Below are 25,242 nucleotides of genomic sequence, written 5' to 3'. Positions count from 1 at the left end.
GAGAAACCCAGGGCCATCAAAGACATAGGAGGAGAAACCCAGGACCATCAAAGACATAGGAGGAGAAACCCAGGGCCATCAAAGACATAGGAGAAGAAACCCAGGGCCATCAAAGACATAGGAGGAGAAACCCAGGGCCATCAAAGACATAGGAGGAGAAACCCAGGACCATCAAAGACATAGGAGGAGAAACCCAGGACCATCAAAGACATAGGAGGAGAAACCCAGGGCCATCAAAGACATAGGAGGAGAAACCCAGGACCATCAAAGACATAGGAGGAGAAACCCAGGACCATCAAAGACATAGGAGGAGAAACCCAGGGCCATCAAAGACATAGGAGGAGAAACCCAGGGCCATCAAAGACATAGGAGGAGAAACCCAGGACCATCAAAGACATAGGAGGAGAAACCCAGGGCCATCAAAGACATAGGAGGAGAAACCCAGGGCCATCAAAGACATAGGAGGAGAAACCCAGGGCCATCAAAGACATAGGAGGAGAAACCCAGGACCATCAAAGACATAGGAGGAGAAACCCAGGGCCATCAAAGACATAGGAGAAGAAACCCAGGGCCATCAAAGACATAGGAGGAGAAACCCAGGACCATCAAAGACATAGGAGGAGAAACCCAGGACCATCAAAGACATAGGAGGAGAAACCCAGGGCCATCAAAGACATAGGAGGAGAAACCCAGGACCATCAAAGACATAGGAGGAGAAACCCAGGACCATCAAAGACATAGGAGGAGAAACCCAGGGCCATCAAAGACATAGGAGAAGAAACCCAGGGCAGAACAACCAGTAGTTTCATAAAAGGTGAAAAGGGGAAGTTCCTGGATTGTAACAAGCACGAGTCTGGAGGAAATTATAAGTGTTGTATAATTTCCTGAAGATGGCCACCACTCCTGTAATACTGGGAAAGCTTCCCTGGAAGGGGAGAGCGCTATGAAATCAGGACAGGAGCTGCTCTGGACAGTTAGGTGAACACCAGCGTTCGCTAAGACAGATCACAGTGGTGCAGGTGCTCGAGGCCACATATTCCCGCCACCCAACCCAACAGGGACGGGAAAAACTCATTCAAGCACGGCTCCTAGCTACCAGATGATCACACCTGGCCAGTCACTAGAGCTGAAACACAGGACACTACGCGGCATAGTAAATAAACAGTAAATTTAAAAAAGTGTAATGAATTGATTACATCTAGTATTCACATAGATAATATGTCAATATTACCATATTAATACTACAGTGCTTCTCTCTAGGGACAGGTTACCCAGCAAAATACCAACCAGTCAACCAAACAGTATGTTAACCTTTCAATTCAGAAAGGAAATAAAAACCAAAACAAAACTGTGTACGGATCCACGGTATCTTTGCACTTCAACAGAAAGTAAGGAAAATAGAGCTGGGGATTCTATACTCTCCAAATTCTACAGAATTGTTCTGTAACACTAAGAAACTTCAACTAGATAGGCAGAATAACAACTCAATAGAGTCATAAAGTGAGAATAAGGGCGCCTGGGTAGCTCAGTTGTTTAACTGACAGACTTTGGTTTTGGCTCAGGTTATGATCTCATGATTTGTGAGTTCAAGCCCCACATTGTGCTCTGCGCTGACAGTGCTGAACCTGCTTGGGATTTTCTCTCTCCTCTCTCTCTTTCTGCCCCTTCCCCACTTACACACACACACACACACACACACACACACACACACACACACTCTCTCTCTCTCTCTCTCTCTCTCTCTCTCTCTCAATAAATACATAGACTTTAAAAAAAAGTGAGAACAAATTTACACAATACTGGAAAGTTTTCATCTCCTCCCTGTTGTCATCTCCTCAATTAGCACAGAGTTGAGTATATATTAGGGACCACTAGATATTCATCAAATTAATAAATGAATGACTATTAGCACAGGGCTGCAAATTGCATTAGTATCCAGAGACATCAGGTATATATATTTACATATTCAATATAATATTAAGTTTGGTGTTAGTGAAGACACTAACTTTTACTGAAGACAGTTTTCTGTTAAAGAAAAACATATGAAATATTTATTAAATAAGTTTATATTTAAACATGATTATTTGCATTTCACTGAACAGTAGACTTTTATTATATCCTGGTTCATGAGTTAAACACTGTGCCAGACCATGTTGTAAAGTTTTTCTGAGCTGATAAATTCTGCATGCACTGTGGCAGAGCTAAGAATGGCTTTTCAAGTCAAGAATACCAGTGAGGTAATTGGTGGAAAATTTCACATCAACGCAGAAGGTGAACAGGTGTCAAAGCTTTCAAAATTTGAAGAATTTGTTGAGAAAAGGATCAGCAAGTATATAATTACAGTCATCATGTCTTGTTTAGTTGATATAAATGGTTAGTTCTCTTGCTCTAAATAGCAAGATTTTATTTATTGAAATTGCCAGAAAATTTAGCCAAATATGTAAAGGGAAGTTTTTAAAAAGGAGTAAAAAAAATAAAAAGACAGACATAAAGACAGCAATGTGAATGTGCAACTCAAAACCTAGCTTCAGCTCTTAACCCTAGTGAAGCAGAGGGGACCCCAAGCGGCAGGTGGAACAGCACAAGAAACCCGGATGGCGGCTCCATGGCAGATCTTACTTTCCAGCCGTCATCACGACAAGATTTCCTTCCCCAGATGTTCTTACAATGTTTCTTCCACCCTCCTCCCTTCGGGAGCTGGTACATACTGTTAGTCCCTGAAAGTGGCACAGGTTTAATGACACAGAGGGGTCAGTGCAAATTAGGAGTCCAGTTCATGAAAGTTCTGCCCAATTCCCCTGGGAAGCCCCTTCTTAGAACCCAGTGCCTTGCTGTGAGGGAGCCCAAACAGCCCACGAGGGCCCCGTGTGGAGGCGGAATGAAGCCTCCAGCTCACAGCCCCAGCTGAGCTCCGGCCAACAGTCAGAGTCGACTTGCTAAGTTAAGCATTCTGAAAGTGGTACCCAGGCCTCAGGCAAGGTGTCCCAGTTGATGGAGCACAGATGGGATGGTCCCTCAAGTCTGGCAAAACTGCAGCTTTCATGAGCAAATTTAAAAATTGTAATGTGAAGACATGCGAATCTTGGTGGTAGTTTCATGCAGTGATTGATAATCAGATCAAGCGCCTAATTTTGCAAGTAAATATGTTTAATTTTCCTATGTGGCAATAAAAATATGCCCCTCATTAAACAAATATTTGCCCTAACTACTGAAATTTGTAAAATTAAAATTCTCCATTTCACAGAATGTTAAACAATGGGTCAATCTGTTAAAAAGGATGATGAAGCATAAAGCTTGATCATTCTGGATTTTATAGCATAGTATTTAATTCAAGATACATGACTTTAAAAGAAAACAGCTTTTCGGGTGCCTGGGTGGCTCAGACGGTTAAGCGTCCCACTTCAGCTCAAGTCATGATCTTGCAGTCCGTGATTTCGAGCCCTGCATCAGGCTCTGTGCTGACAGCTCAGAGCCTGGAACCTGCTTCAGATTCTGTGTCTTCCTCTCTCTCTGCCCCTACCAGGCTCTCAAAAAGAAAACATTAAATTTTTTTGAAAAAAAAAACAAGAAGACAGTTTTTACTTATTAGTTGTAAGACCATGAAAGTTATGTAAACCCTTTATCTCAGACATCTCATGTGCCAAGTGACCATAATAGTGGTAGCTACCCACCAGGATTTCAGTTAATATTCCCGTAGAGTTTAGCACAGTTCACGACAATCTGAACAATCTCTATAACCGCTAGTCACTATTATAATTTATTTTTATTCCCCCAAATCTAGAGCATGGCCTTGTCCCTACCGTGAAACTGCATAGGAATGACAGAGATGCTTAGTCTGCTATCTGGAAGAGACAGGAAGGGTGCTCAGAGGTGCTTTATAAAACCAATGCCCTCTGCTTCCCAAACACCAACAATACATCAAATACTGTTAAACAGTCATCATGCTGAGCCACCAATTTTAGTCACTGTGTCTCTATGCCCCTTCTCTTGTGACCTCATTGGTATGATAGCTACATAAATCAACTCAAAGATAAATTAATACTGAAAATATTTTCCTCATAATTTCAATTAAGCTTTCAAAAAATAATGTTCACTCTCATTAATAGTCTTCTTGCTGGTATAGTCAACAAAATCACACCATGACATATAACCTTAGGTCATCTACAACTATTTGTCCCGACAAGTTCTACATTAGCCTTTTTGTCTTTGAAATTACTCCATTTAGCTGAAAATTTACATTATTTTCTTCATGAAATGCACATCACAACATTTCTTCCCCCCCCCCCCCCCAGCTTCTTTGCTTCACACAAGCCAACTGGACCACTAGTTACTTATGCTGGAAGACACAGGAGTAAATCTCAACCATTTAAGATCTACTAGATCTCAAAGTAAGGCTCAGAGATGCAACATTGGATAATGATCCTTAGAAGCGCACAGAATGCAACATGATTTACACTCAGGAGAAGGAATTTCTTTTTTTATTCTTTCAAAATCTCAAAAACAGAGAGGATTCCCCAAACCACAGTTCTTATGTGTTTGAGAGGGAAAAAAAAACACCTCAAATACCTCCCAACAAAGTCTGACATCCTGAGACACATTCCAACACAGAAAAAGCTGAATGTTTAACAGAAGAACAGCAAAGACATTAGTCAAGAAAAGATACTAATCTCCTAAGAATTTGGCTCCTTTTAAGGAGAATTATTATTATTATTTTTTTATTTTTAAGGGAGAAATTGATATTTTAGTGTAAGTAGGATATATATTTGCCTTATAACTTTTATTCTTAGGTATAAATATTTATTACCCAGGCCCAAGGTGTGAATACCAAGCTGACAGCAACTTACAGCTCTATTAGAATATTAAAAAAAAACAGATGTAGAATCAAGTGTAGAAGATAAGTATTCATGCCTTACCTTTCTGCTTCTTTAAAACACATCTTTAAGAATAGAAATGTGCATTCAGAATTCATTAGCTTCCACCTCCAAAGAACCAAGCACAATCTTCAATAAGATTTTACAACTCTTAAGAGGCTGAAAAGTACTCTATTGACCTGTATGTCTTCTGACTTAGGACTTATAAATTTAAGGAAATACTGAAATTATTTCTTAGAGTTTCCTAGAACATGTTGGCAACTGAACTCTATTATGATCTATAGGTGGAAAGAATAAAATAAAACAATCAGTGTCAAATGGGTGGTTGCTTTGCGACACACTTTTGACTTTGTAAATGATGCCATAATGTGTGGTGACCAAACTCTGCCATACTCTCTGAAAATGGTTTTAGACATAAATACTTTCAACCCCCGCACCGTGCAGTTTGCTATTCTCCACTGACATGTTTGCAAAATATTTGAATGGGGTCTCACTGAGGTCAAAGAGGTGCAAGTGAAGGGGAAAGAATGGGAGTATATTTACCGGAGTTCTGAGCTCAGGTATGGCAGCTTGGTAGGTGAGCGGGCGACAGTCACGAGTGTTCGGCACAAGGACACAAGGAAGAAACATCGGACCCAAGTCGTCTCCGTCCAGAATATCCACCGTGAGGGTGGTGGTGGTGGTTCGCCGCTCATTCAGATTTTGTGCCCGGTCCTGGGAGAGAGGAAAACAGAGAAGAAAAACAAAAAAACAAGATGGACTTCACGTTCCCATCAGCTTGACTAGACTGGACACAGAATTCTTCCTGATCGTAGGCACCTGGCCTCTCTTAGAGCATTTACTTTAGAAAACTTGCAGCTGCAATACTTTCTTAGCCCTTTGAGAGGGCAATCTTCTCCCAGCTCAAACCTCTGCCAGTTTTACAATCCAGCACCCTCATCCAAGGACCTGGGAGCTGTCCCTTCGGAAAGTAATCACTGAAGAAGACAGAGCCCCCACATCCCTGTCTCCGTGGGAGGATAGGAGCCTACCCTCCACACGAGGCTTGCGCCACATTGTGAAAATATCTCCCATCCTTAAGAAATTAAGCCATTTCACTTCTCCTTTGGGAAGACCGATTAGCGAAAACCCTTGGCTATTGATTCCTCCACCACAAGCCCAGCCTGGTGCACGCACATGCACCCGCTCGCTCACTCTCTCTCTCTTTTGATGATATTTCAAGCAATCTAGATACATTTTAGATGAATTTTGGTTACTTCCAAAAACAAACAACAACAAAAATGAAAACAAAAAACCCACATCCTGAACAAAAAAAAAAAAAAAGAAAGAAAGAAAGAAAGAAAGAAGGAAGGAAAGAAAAAAAGAAACAAAGAAAGAGTAAAATGAAGGGAGAAAAAAGAGAAAAAAACCCCACCAGATGTGCTATACTCTTAATGGAGAAATGCTGTTTAATGATTCACATAAGCTTTTCTATTATAAATTATTTTGAGACCAGCATTGCTTGTCTTCTGGTAGGATGATGTTGTCATTGAAATAACCTAGTTTTCCAAGCTTCCAGGTTATAACTGTCTTATTTTGTTCTTTATTCTTTGGGATTCTAAAACCACAGCTTCTACGAAGGGTACCCTTGTAGCAATAATGGGAACTATCTATTCAATGTTCTCTTTTTTCCACTATGTTATGGAACAATGAGAACAGGGATTTTTGTTTTGTTTTCCCCTATTTTACCAAGACACCACTGACATATAGCACTGCGTGAGTTTAAGATGCACAACATTTGACTTGCATATATGTGAAATGATTTTACAATAGGTTTAGTTAGCATCTACCATCTCCTACATGTACAGAAAACAAAAAGAAAAAGAAAGAGAAATTCTTGTGAAGAGAATTCCTATCTCAGATCTTAACAATGCTCTATCCCTTCTTTCATCCGACTTGAGTTCAGAACGCATTCTGGTCTCTTCATTATGAAACAGCCTTGACTAAGATCTTGTCTACTCACTTAAACTGGCCCCGTGTTGTCATTGTTGCTTTTCTTGCTGTGACAATACATTGTTATTAGCTATAATCCATATTTCTGAGATCTCCCTAGTTTCTATCTAATGTCCGTTTTCTGGATCCCATCCAGGACTCCACTTATATTTTGCCATCATGTCCCCTCAGGCTCCTTTTGGTTATGAAAATTTCTCCAATTTCCCTTGTCTCTCATCTCCTTGACAATGTTGAGAACGAGTCAGGCACTTTGGAGCATATTCCTCAATGGGGACTTGATGTTTTTTTCAAGATCAGGCTGGGGTGGTACATTTTGGGGAGGAAGACCAGAGAGGTCCAGCATCATTTCATCACATTATATCAAGAGTATATTATTATTAACACGACTCATGATTTAGGCTAACCTTGATCACCTGGTTGAGCTTCTGTTCATCATGGTTCCCCATTGTAAAGTTATTCTTTCTTGTTTCCTTTTTCATTTCTTTGGGAAGAAATCGCTATGTGAAGCCCATGTTAAGGAGTGGAAGTGATTTCACTAGAAATTCATATTAATTATATTTATCTAAAGAGTGTTTATCAGGAGGACACAAGGAAGACACTGGACCTGTAATCTGCAGGTCACCAGTTAGTAAATCTAAGAAAGCAGAGGACAGGTTTTCCTTCTCAAAAAAGGGATAAATACAATCAAGATTAATCACTACAAGGTTATACTAATAATTATGATTGGTTGAATGTATAGGGGATAGAGATTTTTAAGAAGTCCTTCTTTAATTGTAAATTTTCCTTGTCTGTTTATTATATTCAGTATAGTTGAAAGTACAGTAGGAGCAGAAAATGGCATATGAGATAATTTTGGTGCTCCACAAATTAGCTTTAAAACTTAACACTTTAGGGCACCTGGGCGGCTCAGTCAGTTAAGCTTCTGACTTCAGCTCAGGTCATGATCTCATGGTTCATGGGTTTGAGCCCAGCATCTGGAGCTTGCTTCGGATTCTGTGTCTCCCTCTCTCTCTGTCCCTCCCTCACTCGTTCTTTGTCTTTCTGTCTCTCTCAAAAATAAATATTAAAAAAAAAATTAAATACTATACTGTAAATGTATGAGTTTTGAGTACATACGGAAAAAATTATTATTAAAGTACAGTTGCCACACAATGTCACATTAGTTTCAGGTGTACAACATAGTGATGCAAAGTACAATTTTATGCCATGCCCCCCACACCTGGAGCTATGATTGGTCAGCACACAACGTTATTTCAGAATCACTGTATTCCCTGTGCTGTGCCTTTCATCCCCATGAACTATTCATTCCATACCTAGAAGCCTGTATCTCCCTTTCCCCTTCACCCGTTTTGCCCTCCCACAGCCATCTCCCCTCTGGCAATCACTATTTTGTTGAAAATATTAATTTGGCATAAATTCATATATTTCTTGCAAATTTTAAAAAACACAACTGGCTCATCAAATCTGACATTTTAAAAATTATGGTTGCTTAGGATAAAGTTTTTCAAAATGCCAAATCAATCAAAGCTGATAAAAAATATTAGATAACATTTCATGTGATATGGATGTGGAAAAATATCTGAATATCCCATAAGCAGTATTTCTGCACTTAAATGCCACACAACCTTACCCCTTATATGTCATCCCCAAGTCAATGGTAGATACAGTTGAGTGTTTATCAAACTCTTTCTTTCAATCTGTCAGCAACAAATCTAACTATTCTCTACCTCTTTGGGTCATTAAGACTCCTTAAAATGGAGTACAAGTGCATAAGAGTGGGTGTATGTATGATTACCAAAATATATAATTTAGGTTTTTATGTCATATTTTACCAGCTAGACCCCAAGATCTGACCTTGACTGCCCATCTGCTTGCATTCACTGACCTTTATCTCACATTTTCCCTTGAGCTCCTCTCTCCAGCTTATCTCTTAACTCAGCATGGAAAGCATGGAAAGCAAAACCTTCCCTCAAGTGAGCAAGCGAGCGACTGTCCTGACAAGACCTCCAACCAGCCCAGATCATGTTGACCAGTTTGAGCTCAACCCCTTACTCACACCTGAGCCAATGGTCCACGGTGTGACCTCTAGAAAGACTGACAACTATCTCTACTCACTGCAATACTAAAATCTCCGCCCAAGGAGGAGCACAAGTCTCATTACATAACACACAGCGTGTGTGCAGGCAGGTTTCCCTAGGACATACGCACGACCCTATGTCTGCATCTACAGATGATGACGAGGCTCCCCTATCTAAATATCCCTCCTAACCCTAAACAAAGGAACCCATTCCCTCCCCAGAGAGCCAGGGCTTTGGAAGTCATTCCCCATGATCTCCTTGTTTGCTTCAAATAAAGTTTTCTTTGTGTGGCAACTCATCAGGTACAGTTTCTGATGCACCAAGGAGCAGCTCACGTTGGTTTGGTTATAATATTGGGAAAAGATACTGTTTACAAAGTGTTGATTTATAAAATATGAACTTTTTACTGGGAGGAAAAATAGTAAAGAAGCTACTGTCAGGGAAGAAAAAAAAATTCCCTCCACCCTTGTAGCTTCTTGGCTGAGACCCCACACAAGAGAAAACAGATTAGCAGGAAAACAAACAAACAAAATGCTTTAATGATATGTACCCACACATACATCCAGGAAAACTGGGCAACTCCCCAAAATGGCCCAAACTGTCACCTTAAACCCAGGCTTCAGCAAAGGACAAAAGAAGACGTTGGGGATGGAGAGTGGGGAGAACTGGGTTTCAGGCAAGGCACAGTAAAACAAGCCTTTCCCTCTGACAGAAGCTTCTCTGGATTTAGCCATTCTCCTCTTCCTGGAGCGGGAGGGACACCCTTGCAGGTGGAGAGTCCCGTGTAGGCATAAACTGCCTACTTAGTTTTCAGAGCTTCCCTGTTGTCTGCTGTTTTGAAACCATAATCCTTATGCCAGTGAGGCATATTCTGTGGTGACAAATTCTGCTCCTCTCCATGTCTACACACAGAGATAGCACTGACAGATACCCACAGTCCCTCTACGCATGCGGATATTCTGCAGGATTTGTCATTAATATATATTATATAATGTGAGGGGTATGAATATGAAAGTAGGTCTCCAGCTCACTGTGCACTTGTGAGCCCATGGAAGGCTTTAATCTGTGATGTTCTTCTCCCAGTTTAGAACCAAATTTGACCTTAAAAATTCATCTAAAACACAGCCCCTGGAAATTGAGATAAAAACCAAAATGAAAAGAAACTTTCGCTCTTTCTAGTAAAATGCTACTGCTGAAGATTATTCTAGATAAAAGAAATAACATTCTAAATTGGGAGTGGCATAAATAAAACATAATTATTTGCATAAATATTTTATGTGATTTTCTGAAGTCTGTATTTCCATTCATTCCTATGTGAGAATCCAAAACATATTAAAAACTAACCACCCCCTCCCCGCCCTGCCAAATTCCTTCCTTCTTTACTCCCATTTTCATTCCTCATTTCTTATTTCCTTTACAAAAGTAAGGTATTTTACATTTTTAAACATTTTTTAAAAAGATACTTCATTAGCTTAAAAACTATGACTGTAACTGTCAAGCAAGAATATATCTTTAAAAAAATTTTTTTTTAATGTTTACTTATGTTTTTGAGAGAAAGAGAGCAATGAGTGGGAGAAGGGAAGAGAGAGAGAGAGAGGGAGATACAGAATTGGAAGCAGGCTCCAGGCTCTGCGCTGTCAGCACAGAGCCCGACGCGGGGCTTGAACTCACAAGCGGTGAGATCATGACCTGAAGCTGAAGTCGGACGCCGAACCAAAGGGGCCACCCAGGCATCCCAAGAATATATCTATTTTAATTATTCTATAATATATATATATATATATATATAAGATATAAGATATATATATCTTATATAAATATAATATAGATATAAGATATATATAAGATAGATATATATAAGGTATATATGATATATATATAAGATATATATAAGATATATATATAAGATATATATAAGATACGTATATAATATATATAATATAAAATATATATTATATAATATATAATATATAAATACATAATACATAATATACATTATATATAAGATATATATAATATATAATATATAAGATGTAAGATATAAGATATAAATAAAATATATCTATTTTATTTATTCAAGTATGACTGTTTAATTTGTATTTTCTCAGTGTGCATTATTATTTCACATATCACTTACACACTTGCTAACATTAAACATTAACGTCCATGAAACATTTAATTAGCTGCCATACAAATAGGTCACTACTTAACAACTGAGTTCAGCTTACAAGGAAGTGCAGGTGATATGAAGAATAATCCAGTGTAAAAGCCAAAATCCAGTAATTTAAAAGCCTATGTATATTCAACACAGAATCAAGAAGGTCATAAGGAATATTCAGCAGTGTGTGGAATCTGACCTAGCTGGAATATTCTGTCTGGGCTGAACAGGAAAGCAGCACTGACTTGGTCCCTGAATCCTCAGCATGTGCATTCAAATTCTCAATCCACTGGTCCCATATGACGGCAACACAAGCTACAAACCTTGAGAACCACATTGTAACACGATGGCTGCTGTAGCCAAGACACCCACTGTCTTTGAATGAAGTATTTACTAAGTAAGTAGAAATTTTCATCAACATATTGCTAGGAAGAACTAATTTATTTCTTCAAAAAAGAGATATGTGCTTAGAACTTCAGAGATACTGACTTTTATAAATAGCTCAGAGATAACGGATTCATCATCACAGTCCACACTTTTTACAAAGCACAGTTTTATAAAATTGCAAATATTTAAACTGACGGTGTTAAGGAAATAAAACTCCTGCGTCTGATGAGAAGTAAGGTCCCACCCCTTTATCCTAATCAAAAGGCTTTCTTTCTAGAAAATAGTTTCATTGTCCACTGTTCTTTGATCAGCGGAGATGAATGCTAATTTGTGATTCACTCAGTACCTGCTCTCTATTTACAAGTGTATCCAGTTAAATATTGTCAGGGAGGAGCTAGGGATGATGTGGACTGCAGCAAATACTAAGAAATTCTGTGAATCTCAGTTCTAAAATGAGGATGGAACAGGGGCGCCTGGGTGGCTCAGTTGGTTTCTCCAGTGGGGTAGTCCTCATTAAAAACAGCCTTCGCTGGGGCACCTGGGGGGCTCAGTTGGCCAAGTGTCCAACTCGTGAGTACGGCTCACATCATGATCTCACAGCTCATGAGACAGAGCCCTGCATCGGGTTCTGTGCTGATAGCACCGAGCCTACTTGGGATTCCCTCTCTCTTCTCTCTCTGCCCCTCCCCTGTTCATGTTCGTTCATTCATTCATTCATTCATTCTCTCTCAAAATAAATAAACATAAAAAAAAAAACAGCTTTTAGGGGCACCTGGGTGGCTCAGTCTGTTAAGCATCTGACTGCGCCTGAGGTCATACATGATCTCACAGCTCATGAGTTCAAGCCCCGCGTCGGGCTCTGTGCTGACAGCTCAGAGCCTGCAGCCTGCTCCAGATTCTGTGTCTCCCACTCTCTCTGCCCCTCCCCTGTTTGTGTGAGCTCTCTCTCTCTCTCTCTCTCTCTCTCTCTCAAAAATAAACATTATTTTTTTTTCAAAAAACTAAAAAAAAGAAATGAGTACGGAACAGACATGCTGATGTTTTGGTTTGTTTTTGAGCCGCTGCCATAGAAGACTTGGCATAGACTTCCAACATTTACATACTCAGTATTCAAGTGCTTTGTAGCTAAAACACACACGCGCACGCGCGCGCGTGCACACACACACACACACACACACACACACACACACACACACACACACACTGGCTAGCAGCAAGCACCTCCCAGACTCACTCATAGATACATATATTACAGACTCTTTCATTACTTTATCAGCTATTTGCAGTAGGGAAAGAAAAAAAATGCAACATAATTAGGTTTGCCCTGAATCTTCTGACCCTGACTCTTCACCTAGGACCATGGGGGTGTTTGCCCTGCTCTGCTCACCAATGACAGATGGACGATCCCTGACTGGAAACACGAAACTTATCCTAGAGTAACTTGATTCCATTACATTGTTTTATTCAAAATGGAAAAAAAAAAATAAAGAAGCAACAAGATTGTGTGGGTCTAAACCATTTTAGAAGTGATTTTTTTTTCCTGGAAAGTGTGTTTTTTTTTTTTTTTTTTTGGACTGAGACATTTAATGATTTTCCTTAATTTTTATGCACACTGGTAGACAGAATAGCATGACACTTTGCATCTCCACATGCTTACACACCCTGACCACTGGGCACTGTATAAATCTGTGTCAGCCATCAGGTGCCATCACCATCTCCCTCTTTCACGCCTATTCCCCAGAGTACGCCCAAGAATGGGCGGAGCTCAGAACAACTGGTGTAAAATTCAGCACTTACTCCACAAGCAGTAGGAAGGACAGGTGAGGGAAGGTCAGAGTGGGAGCTACTGCTGAAAAGTTGTTTACAGAAATTGACATCCAGAAGTATATGAAGTGATTGTTTTACATACAAGCCCATATAATTACAATGCTTACACACTGATCTGAATACTCATACATTGGGAGAAAAGACAGAGTAAGAAAGAAGTGGCATTCTTATGAATTAGAATATCTTGTTATGAAAGACAACTAAGCGTTCCTTCTCTAGATTTTTGATATTTCAGAAAATATGAAATTCTTCCTGTTATTGGTAAGATGATTTAGAATTACTCTATGATTTTATTTTATTTTAATTTTTATTTAATTTTATTTATTTTAGAGAGAGAGAGAGAGAGAGTGGGAAGTGCAGAAGGAGAGAGACAGAATCCCAAGCAGGCTCCACATTCAGCACAGAGCCCAATGTGGGGCTCCATCGCACAACCCTGGGATCATGACCTGAGCCAAAATCAGAGTCAAATGCTTAACCAACTGAGCCACCCTGGCATCCCTACCCTGGCTATGATTCTAAATTAAATGTAAACTTTTTTTTCTGACAACTAATTAAGGGCTCCGGAGTATGGAAGAGTCCTCAGTATTTCCTTCAGGATAACAGTAATACAAAGGAGAGCTTGCTTTGGAACAATATCCATGTATAAGGAGATAAGTTCGATTTGTTTGTGATTTAGGGTAACATAACAAAATTGGAGTTTGTGGTACAGACTATATTGGAAACTTCAACAGTAAGAAAATCTAGGGATCTTTGTACAATCTCTGAACTTTCTTTTCTAGATTTCTTTTCCTTCTGTTTTCTAGAATTAATCATTCTCTCATTGCCCATTCATACTTAAACCATGGTTAATAATGTTGCAAATATTCCTCACGTAAACAAGTGGCAAGTTTTCTTAATTTTGTTAACCAAAACTCTTCCAGCTTATTTGAGAATCCCAACATGTGGTGCACTTGGGTGGCTCAGTCGGTTGAGCATCTGACTTCGGCTCAGGTCATGATCTCGCAGTTTGTGGGTTCGAGCCCCACAATGGGCTCTGTGCTGACAGCTCAGAGCCTGGAGCCTGTTTCAGATTCTGTGTCTCCCTCTCTCTGCCCCTACGCCACTCACGCTCTGTCTCTCTCTCTCTAAAAAACAAATTTAAAAAATTAAAAAAAAAAGAATTCTAATATGTCCACAGGGATAAAAAGAAACTTCCTAATTACATGAAATTAGAATAGTTTCCTTTGTACATCAATCAAATCTTTGTACCATAAGCAAAGCCAGGTCAAAGCACTCGTCCATCCACTTACATACCACCTACTTTAAAATCAAAACTGTTCATATTTCAACTGTCTTTAGGACTCCAAGAGAAAAATGTAGATTTTGAATGTACGTGATCTACATTGTACGACAGTTTACGTAGCATTGACAAAATGATAATAAAAAACCACCAAAGGATATAAAAATGTAACTAGAAACATGTAACAGTCTGTGGACTTCATGATCCTATATAAATATAAAAGTGTAAATTATATAGATGAAAGGGTTCCAGAGTGGCCCCTCCCAGAATGTGCCACTTTGACATGTGAGTTATTGTGAACACAAAGCCCCTGAGACCCTGTGTCTCAGGAGATACTTTTGTCCCTCTCTTAGCCACACAGAAAAATCTCATTTGGGGTATTTCACAGAATATGAATTATTGGAGATAAATTTTACCTGAGTGAGTCCTCTGTATGTAGAACAGCCAATTAGCAAACATCTGCTTTTCTTATCACCCTATGAACTGCACTGTCTTCTTGTAAAATCCTAGACCCCTGCCCCCTTCTCCTTAGTTCAGAAGGACATATATTTCTGATTGTGCCTGTGTTTGGAATGTCTATGTGTATTCCCATACATATGCCTATTAATGTTGATTTCCTCCTGTTAATCTGTCTCATGTCAATTTGATACTTGGTCTGGCCAGAAGGACCTTGATTCTTGCTCCCTGACACAGACGTGGGTATTCACAAAGCAGTAAACATTGAACGACCATCTCTGGGACGAGAAGTCCTGATTAGTAGCACTGGTCACTGTCCATACTCACAGTGGCCACCGTGGCCACAAAGGTGAGGTCACTGAACTTGGAGTAGGGAAGGGAGCTCACCATCAGTCCTCAAGCAAGTAGGAGTCAGCTTTTCAGCTCCTACAATACACTTTTTTTAGTAAATTATTTTATCTAGAAAGCAGAGGCAATGTGCCATTCTTTATCTTGTAGGAAAGTGATGTGCTGTAATATTTTGGAAAACAATATGGCAGTGTTTACCAAGATTAAAAGTATATTCCTATACACACACATGCATATATAATTTTCCCATAGTGATTCCATTTTTAAATTATCTATTCTGGGGGGGGGGGGCGCCTGGGTGGCTCAGTCGGTTAAGCAACTGATTCTTGACTTCAGCTCAGGTTACGATCTCATGGTTCCTGAGGTTGAGCCCCATGTCCGGCTCTGTGCTGACAATGCGGAGACCACTTGAGATTCTCTCTCCCTCTCTCGTTACCCCTCTCCCACTTGCTCTCTCAAAATAAATAAACATTTAAAAATAAGTAAATAAATAAAACTATTAAAAGGATATAGCTCTGACAGCTTTTAAAAACACCAAGAAGCTTATAATCTCCTATATTTAATATTCCCATTTTATAGTGTAGGATTTAAATTTATAATAAAAACTGTTACAGATAAATTAACCTTTTCTTTCACTTATTTCCAGTTCTAATCCTCCCTCTTGCTGATTCACGCATATCCTCGTATTTCATAAGTTTATCCCTGAAATGCTAACCACTTACCACACTCTCTCTCTCTCTCTCAGTTGTGGGCAGTCTAGCAAATTGCATACAAATTGTTCCAGGAGCCTTCAAAAATATTTTAAATTAAACATCGATTCAAATGTTTTTGCTTGAACTTCTTTAAAAAAATAGCTCACTTTACTTGAACTTCTTTTTAAAAAATAGCTCATTTTAAATAGCACAAGAAAAACTGATACATTCCACAGCAATCTTATTTTTCCTTAAATTTTATTAGAGATTCAGAGTCAAACAAGAGAAGCTGTGTTTTTTTTCTTCTCATTTTCACTGTGTAGAAAAACTATTTAAAAAAAAAGATTTCAGGGGGGCCTGGGTGGCGCAGTCGGTTAAGCGTCCGACTTCAGCCAGGTCACGATCTCGCGGTCCGTGAGTTCGAGCCCCGCGTCGGGCTCTGGGCTGATGGCTCGGAGCCTGGAGCCTGTTTCCGATTCTGTGTCTCCCTCTCTCTCTGCCCCTCCCCCGTTCATGCTCTGTCTCTCTCTGTCCCAAAAATAAATAAAAAACGTTGAAAAAAAAAATTAAAAAAAAAAAAAAAAAGATTTCAGGGTTTTGAGGAGCTCTGAGAGGACCCCCCCCCAGTAGATATTGGTTTCTCCTATATCTGCTGTTTGCACTCTAATCTCTAACCGTGGACACCAAGATACTGACTTGAGAATTTTGAACGAAAATTTAGAAATCTGGCTTCAAAAATTAGATCTCTATCTATATATATCTACTATTTACCTACTATATAAAATAGGCAAATTAAATTCATATATATAAATAAATATACTTTTATATAAGCAAATATATTTATATATAATAAATATATAAAATAACATTAATGTAAATATATATTATATATTTAATTATAATTATACACAGACAAACTTTCCCCTCCTTTCTGGCAAAATATCTCTAGCTAAAAAATGGCCATTTAGTGACACCTTATCACATATAAACTTGTTCATAACAGCTGATGGAGGATGCTTTCTTTTTTCCACTCTGAGTGGTCTTCATGCTCTGCTATAGGAGTAGAATGACATTGCTTAGGAATCCTTTAAGGCACAGGCTGGCTTCAGAGTCTAATAACCTATTTGTAACATGATCTTGTCACTTGTGTGGACTTTTTCAATATTGGAAGCTATCTGTAGCCAGCCCTGTCAGAATTTTGCTGAAATACTAGCTCTATTCTTCTTGTTAACAAATTCCTCTCCTCCTCCTCCTCCTCCTCTCCTCCTCCCCCCCTTTCTCCTCCTCCTTTTCCTCCTCCTCCTCCTCCTCCTCCTCCTCCCCCTCCCCCTCCCGGTCCCCCTCTGCCTCCTCTCCACCCACTTCCCCACGTTATCAGTGTGTCCAGCACCAGGAGATGCACAGAACTTGGTGTAATCTAGAGTTGGCTACCTCACCCCTTTTGCTACATAAGGCTTCCTCAGCCTCCTTTCTCTAGGCTGACTCTGTGATCCCAGGCTGCAGAGGGAAGTTAGAAGGGAGAGGGCTCTGGGCAGGAGTTTCCTCACAGTTGAAGGATGATCAGCAAACAAGAAGAGTCCTGGTTTCACCCCCTTTCCACCTGCTGGCAGTCAGACCTGAAATGCAGCCGTGGTGCTTAAGGCTGTGGTAGTCACTAGCAGCTGACGAACAGGACGCTGGGAAAACGGCCAAGTGTCAGGAAAGGGGCCCAGTGTGAGGGCAGAAGAAACCCGGTCCTCGGTGATATACCTGAGGTGTCAAACCAGCACCTGATCCACACACAGCTGGGGCTTTATTAAGATAACAATAAAAGTCCACGTTCTATAAGCAACTGGTTTTCAGCTTGTCCCTTCCTGCTGTACATACATGCTGGTTACAGTCCCAGGAGCTGACATCTAGTGAGCAGGTGTTCAAGAAATGACAGCCAAGGGGGAAAAGAATACCAACTGGACGCTTCTTCTCTTTCTTCGGCATACTTGGCGATCCCCCAGGGAGTAAAACATTCAGGTATTCCACTTCCATCCTGTGAGATGTTTGCACACAGGGTCTGAGGCAGAGCCCGGGAACCTACATGTTTAGTACGCACCGAGGGGATTCTCCTGCAGGTCACACTCTGTGTCACATTCTGTGTCACAATTTGAGAAACACTTCAGGGCGAACTAAAGCCAAATTACCGAAGGGTGGGAATGTGACTCAGAGTGAAGGGAACAGTGGGTAGAAACACTCCTCCTGTTCCATTCCGCCCCATTCTCCATCTAGAAGAACAGAACATATCAATTGTGCTGTGGGCAGCCTACCCCGTTGAGGCCATAAATTCCAGCGGGCACTCCGCGAGCACTGACACATTTTGGGAGAGTTCTTTATTCCTAAGCTCCCAGGAGGGAAGCGAGGGGGAATGAATACTCACATTAGCTTGGATGATGACAAAGTACCGAGTCTTGTCTTCATAGTTGAGCCTCTTCCTCAACACCACATTCCCGGTCAACATGAGGGGGATTTCAAAGGTGTCATTGGATGTCTGCCAACAGGGAGAGAGACAGAATCAACTCATTTGAATAGAAGATGAATTAGAGAATGCAGTATTGCAGCTGAGTCTCCCAGAAAGTTACAGATAGTAGGTTTATCACCTGAAAATTGAATGTTGCCTGTAAGCTTCCGATTTAATACTGCTATCGTGTCTAAAAACTTTCCATGTTGATGAATGGGTTTTACCAGAGTCATTTGATAACGACCCGGAAACTCGTCACCTGTGAGTTTTTAATGTATTTTTAGGGTTACCCTGGGACACTTCTCAACCAAAGTGCAAGTATCTAAACATCTTCTCTATTACCACCATTTGTTTTATCACCCAAGAGCCCCAAGCATCGCAATTTGTGATCTCTACATAATATCCCTTTTCAACGTTGTTGTCAGGGAAGAAATGGAGGAGGAGGATGGTGACCTGTACGTGGTTCTGTTAGCTCGCGCATCATTAACCAAAACACATCATTCTTCCAACCAAAAGAAAGCGCGTTCCTGGCACATCTCCAAGGAGAGGAAGAACAAGAACATTTTGGAAACGAGCACAAATGCTTTTGCTTTGAATTTGGTTAATCAGCTGAGCAGCTATTAATCCCTAAATTTGTTCCTTATTTGTTATATTGTGTTGTATTTTTATATTTTTTTTATTTGAGAGAGAGGGAGAGAAAGTGGGGAAAGGGGAAGAGGAAGAGAGAGAGACAGAGACCCAAGCACACTCCGTGCTAGTGCGGAGCCTGATGTGGGGCTCGACCCCACGAACCGTGAGATTATGACCTGAGCCAAAATCAAGAGTTGGACACTCGACCTACTGAGCCACCTAGGTGCCCCAATTCCTTATTTATTTTAGATAAAATTCAATGACAATGATGGCACAAGAGAAGAAAAATGAAAAGAAACAAGAGAGAAGAAAGCTCAATGTTAACTACTCTGATTTTGCTCATGGGTTAAAAGAGTTTGCAATGTTGGTAATTACGATTTTATGATTTTGGCTAGTAAAAATGCCTGATTCTTCTTTATTTCACATGTAGTATAAATGTTCATTCACATCATAAAGAAAATATAGGTAGGTTAAGAAAGATGTAGGGGCGTCTGAGTGGCTGAGTCATTTAGGCGACCCACTTCAGCTGAGGTCATGATCTCATGGTTCACAAGTTCAAGCCCCATGCTGGGCTCTGTGCTGCCAGCTCAGGGCCTGAAGCCTGCTTCAGAATCTGTGTCTTCCTCTTTCTCTGCCCCGCCCACACTCACACTCTGTCTCTGTCTCAAAAATAAAATAAAAACATTGAAAAAAGAAAGATGTTAACAAGGCAGGTGACCATCTTCAATTTACCCTGCATTATAGCCAAAATAGAACCTTTATCTCCTCTATTTTGTGTAGATTTGTGAAAAACAAACAAACAAACAAACAAAAAGAGACTTTCCAAAGTAGATGTTTATAGGACATTCAAAGATGATGACGTAACAGTAGGTGTGGCAGACAGATCCCTATGGGAGCCCTCTCTCTCCCCACTTCCTGATGGGCATCCGCACCTTTGTGTAACCCTCCACCTTGAGTGTGGACAGGATCTGTGACCTGCTTGTAATCATCAGGGTACAGCTTAGGTGATGAGCTGTCACTCTTATGGCCGCATTATGACATATAAGACTCCATGTTGCCAAGAGACATGGTCTAGACACTCTCCTTGCAGAAGTCACGGGGTAAACAGCCAAAAAACTAAGTGTGGTCTCTCAGAGCTGGGAGAAGCTTCTAGCCAACAGCAAGCAAGACGCCAAGGGCCTGTGTCTTACAACCACAGAGAAACAATTTCTGACGGCAGCCTGAGTTCACTTGGAAAGAGGTCCTTCCTTAGTTGAACCTCCACCGGAGAACCAACATGCTCAACACCTAGACTGCAACCTTGTGAGAGCCTAAGCAGAGAGCCCAGCTAAGCTGAGCCTAGACTCCTAAGGCACAGAAACTGTGCAAACATCAGTGTGTGTTGTTTTAAGACACTAAGTTTGTGATGGTTTGTGACACAGTAGTAGATAACTAACACACTATGCTAATCCCCAAGACTCACCTAAGGGATCACTGGTGACATATAGTAATGGCAACTGATATCTGCTATGATTGCTGAGTCTTCAACGTAATAATTTCAAGTGATATTATGTTTGTTATTTCTCTAATATTTAGGAACACACAGACATGAGGATATACTCAAACATGTTCTTGTGTTAGAATCATCCTCTTTTTTAAAATACAGAGACAAATGGACAACACATGTCCCCTTGGTTTTCAACAATTCCTCCAATTCTCCCTTTCTTAAAGAGAAAACAGCTCGACACAGATTTGGAATTCCAGTGTTTCTGGTTATAAACTGGTGCCAGCGGTAGGGGCGCCTGGGTGGCTCAGTCGGTTGAGCATCCGACTTTGGCTCAGGTCATGATCTCACAGCTCGTGAGTTCGAGCCCCGCATTGGGCTCTGTGCTGACAGCTCGGAGCCTGGAGCCTGCTTCAGATTCCGTGTCTCCTTTTCTCTCTGTCCCTAACCCACTCGCATTATGTCTCTATCTCTCTAAAAAATAAACAAACATTAAAAACATTAAAAAAAAAAAAAGAAAAACCTGGTGCCAGCGGCAAACGAGCTGATAACTCGTCACTAAAGATCCACAACCATCAAGGAAATGGAGGCACATTCTTCCATTGTTATTAAAACTTTGAAATGATTATATCATTGTTGCCTGATATTCGGGAAGGCCAGAATGGTTCAGAAGCAAAAACAAGTATGTGCCCTTGTCTTCTAAATGTATACTGAAGAAAGGAACTTATTGGGCATTAATTGTTCTGTTTCTATATGGTTGATTATCTCCTACTTGACTCAGCCTTTCCACAGACAACACCTATAAACTCTGGGAAAAACACAAAAGGCAAAGGATACCAGATACCCCTCAAGAGATAACCAAAGCAGACACACTCTGGGAGATGCCACACACTTGAAAGAAGAGATAACATGGGTGAGTTTGCTGCTTTATGGTAGTTAGTAGCTTGAGGGCCAGTTACAACTCTCACAGAAAGTCTATCTGGCCTGAAGAATCAGGGAATAGATTTTGGAACAATCAAAGCTGATGGAAGGGGAGGGGAGGGGCGATCAGAAAGGAGAAAGCCAGGAAGGGAGAGGACAAAATCCCACTTAGAAAGGGTGTTCAGGTCTGTAGGTGAACTCCATACCACACCTGCATGAGGAAGACTATAATAGATGGACTAAGGAAAAATGTATACTAAATTGAGATTTGAGCTACCCCCAAGAGTTTTTTAACTTAAGTCCAACCATGTTCTCTGGTAGATTAAAAACACACAAAAAAATCTTTTCAGAGGAATATGATAGAATTAAAAGTCTCTTCAGAACATCACATTCACAATGTCCAGGAGAGGGCTCAAAACAACTTGACCAATGATGAACTGGGAAATGTGATCCCTTTTCAAAAGAGGGAGAAAGTCAGGAAAGGCCAATGTCAGGACAAGTAGACACAGATTTTAAAGCAGCTATTTTAACCATGTCTGTGCTCAGAGATATAAAAAAATGCTCACCACGAGGGAAAACAAGAGAAATCTTAGCAAAGAAATGTAAACTCTAAAATTATTGGGGCGCCTGGGTGGCTCAGTTGGTTAAGCATCCAGCTCTTCATTTCAGCTCAGGTCACGATCTCATGGTTCATGGGTTCAAGCCCCACATCGGGCCCTGTGCTGACAGCACGGAGCCTGCTTGGGATTCTGTCTCCCTCCCTCTCTGTCCCTCCCCTGCTTGCTCTCTATCTCTCTCTCTCTCAAAAAAACAAACAAAACAAAACAAAACAAAACAAACAAATAAACATTAAAAAAAATAAAAATAAAAAAATAAAAATAAAAATGTAGAAAATTTAGGCCTGAGGATTATACTAGCTGGAAATGAAGAAAAAAGAAATAGACCACTTGACACATTGGACAGATTCATTTGGAAACCAGAACCCCTGCTGTCATATTTCTATTTCTTCAGAGAGAAGGGAAATCTAGATTTGAATGTGAAATTTCATGGTTTTTAGATATTGGCTGAAAAAGTATTTAAATTAAAATGTGGCCAAACAAAATGTTTGTGAATTGAACGAAACTCCAGGTCATTAATTTGTGATTTCTGCCAGTGATTAACATAGCGTCAGTTGGAAGACAGACAAATGAAAACCCTGAGAGTTTTAATTAGAACAAACCAGTCTACACTTTTACCATTCCCATTCCCTGTGGGACTAACATGAAAGAAATCATGACTGTGGCTACAAAAGCCAGAGGTGCCATGTTTTCAGGTTAAATATATTTGTAATACAAATATATTTGTTGTTCTGAAATGGAGAAATCAGTATTGGAATATTACGGTGTGAAGTTTAAAGGTGGGTTATCTCTGTAAGGATATGGCTGGGTCAATGCTTTCTCCCCCCGATAACATTAAGGTAAGTGCTCGTGTGGTGTCTGATTCTTTTGTCTCACTGAATTAGGCCCATGGCCAGAGGATGTCTTTATTTATTCCACAGTAGTGCTAGCTGGCTCAAGTACATTCTTCTCATTCTGTAATTTGGACACTGCATGTGGCTGATGGGCTTACCCAAACTACAGGTAGTAAAAGGTACATATTATGTTTGACGGTGAGCTCACAAATCTCTGAAAGGGGGGAAGACTGCAGAAGGAATTACTGCACGGGTAACAAGGAGTTTCGGCCTCACGAAACTTCTAAAAGACGGCTCCTAAGTAATGGATTTTTTGTCTCACATTATTTCTAAACCTTGGATAGTTTTTTTTTTTTTTTAACGTTTATTTATTTTTGAAAAAGAGAGAGACAGAGTGTGAGTGGGGGAAGGGCAGAGAGAGAGGGAGACATGGAATCTGAAGCAGCCTCCAGGCTCTGAGCTGCCAGCACAGAGCCCAACGTGGGGCTTGAACCCACGAACCGTGAGATCATGGCCTGAGCTGAACTTGGACGCTTAACCACCTGAGCCACCCAGACGCCCCAGGGTAGGTTTGTTTTTAATGCAGTGTGATAATCCTTTCCCTAAAATCCATGGCCTGGCTGTTCCATTTTTACAGCTTGAAGAATACAAGTTAGGAAACAGCCTTCGTAAAATGTAAGCTAGAAACACGACACGCACATACGATTAATTCTTTCAAAAACCTAAATAGTAAGAAAGACAAACAGTTCCAACATGGGGCGTGAAGTCAGCTGCCTGTCCCTACTGTTAAGGGAAAGCGTTTCTCTTGTCCTTTTTTCCTCAGTTCCTTCTTTGATCTTTTCCACTCGATTTTTTGAGCAGACCTTCCTACTTACTGTCCTTCCCTTTCGCATTCTCATTACTTCCCCACTTCTCTGTCTCATTGCCTCTGCCTTCAAACACGTAGAGACATACATGTCAGGGGGTGAGACGAACACACAAAAACCATCCAGTCCCTTCTTAGACCCTGCTATGCCCAGGGGATTTTCTGTTCTCCATTTTTGTTCCCCAACTGTTTTCAAAAGTTTAGCATGAGGACTAAACCATTTTATCAGGATGCAGTGGAGACAGGGTGGAGCCCATGCTGACCTCAACCCGGTCCTGACTCCAGGGCTTAGAGGCACCAAGCAGAACTGGCCAGCCACCCACCTTCGAGCCCAGCTCCCTCTTACCCACCAACTGAGCTTCCAGAAGGATACAGCTGGAGGGGGCTATGCTGAGAGAAACAAGTCAGAGAAAGACAGATATCATGATTTCACTCAGGTGGAATTTAAGAAACACAGCAGATGAACACTGGGGAAAGGAAGGAAAAATAACACACAGCCTGGGAGGCAAACCAATAACAGACCCTTAAATACAGAGAACAAACTGAGGTTGATGCGGGGAGGGGGCTGTTGGGTGGGGAGGATGGGCATTAAGGAAGGAACTTGTTGGGATGAGCACTGGGTGTCGTAAGTTAACTAACTTGAGGAAAAAAAAAAGGAAAGAAAAGAAAATGAGACTGTGCTTTCACGACTCAGAGTTCTGAGGGTAGATTTGGCAGGTAAGTCCTGTTGGCCATTCTTGGTCTCTACAAGCTCAATGTTTTTGTTTGTTTTCATGTTTGTTTAAAGCTTATATGCCAAAACCATAATTTAAAAGTAAAGACAGAACATTAACTTCAACACCTTTCATTTTCCCAATATTAAACATAAAGGAGAAGTATTCACTGAGAAAGTTCACTTCAGAAGTGCTGTGGGGCAGCCACGGTGCCCTGACAACCCGTCTGGGCTGAGAGGAGGAGGAAGACAGAGGGCGGTCATGCCAGCCCAGGCTCAGGTCGCCACAGAACAACTCTGCCTTTATCAGCGTGCTCTCTCACGTACCATATTGGGGGAAACACTCTCACAATCCCATGGGAGACATGGTGCAGAAATCCCACGGTCTAATAAAAACATAAATAATTAATCTTTAAAAAGACAAACTTGGGGCACCTGGGTGGCTCAGTCGGTTAAGCGTCCGACTTCAGCTTAGGTGATGATCTCGCGGTTTGTGAGTTCCAGCCCCACATCGGGCGCTGTGCTGACAGCTCAGAGCCTGGAACCTGCTTCAGACTCTCTCTCTTCCTCTTTCTCTCTGCTCCTCCCCCACTCACACTCTGCAC

At 40.8% G+C, this 25,242-nt stretch overlaps 1 protein-coding gene across 1 annotated transcript in view; it reads right to left on the bottom strand.

Annotated features, from left to right (window-relative positions):
- PCDH15 (protocadherin related 15) overlaps window positions 1–25,242 on the bottom strand; it is an 833,394-nt gene that overhangs the window by 442,740 nt on the left and 365,412 nt on the right. Inside the window, 2 exon segments of the mRNA XM_042960326.1 lie at window positions 5,415–5,585; window positions 18,496–18,606. Coding sequence (XP_042816260.1) covers window positions 5,415–5,585; window positions 18,496–18,606 — 282 coding nt within the window.

The sequence above is a fragment of the Panthera tigris genome, chromosome D2 (assembly GCF_018350195.1).
Source record: "Panthera tigris isolate Pti1 chromosome D2, P.tigris_Pti1_mat1.1, whole genome shotgun sequence".
Taxonomy (NCBI): domain Eukaryota; kingdom Metazoa; phylum Chordata; class Mammalia; order Carnivora; family Felidae; genus Panthera; species Panthera tigris.
Note: the sequence above shows the minus strand (reverse complement) of the source record. Positions and strands in the feature narration are given on the sequence as shown.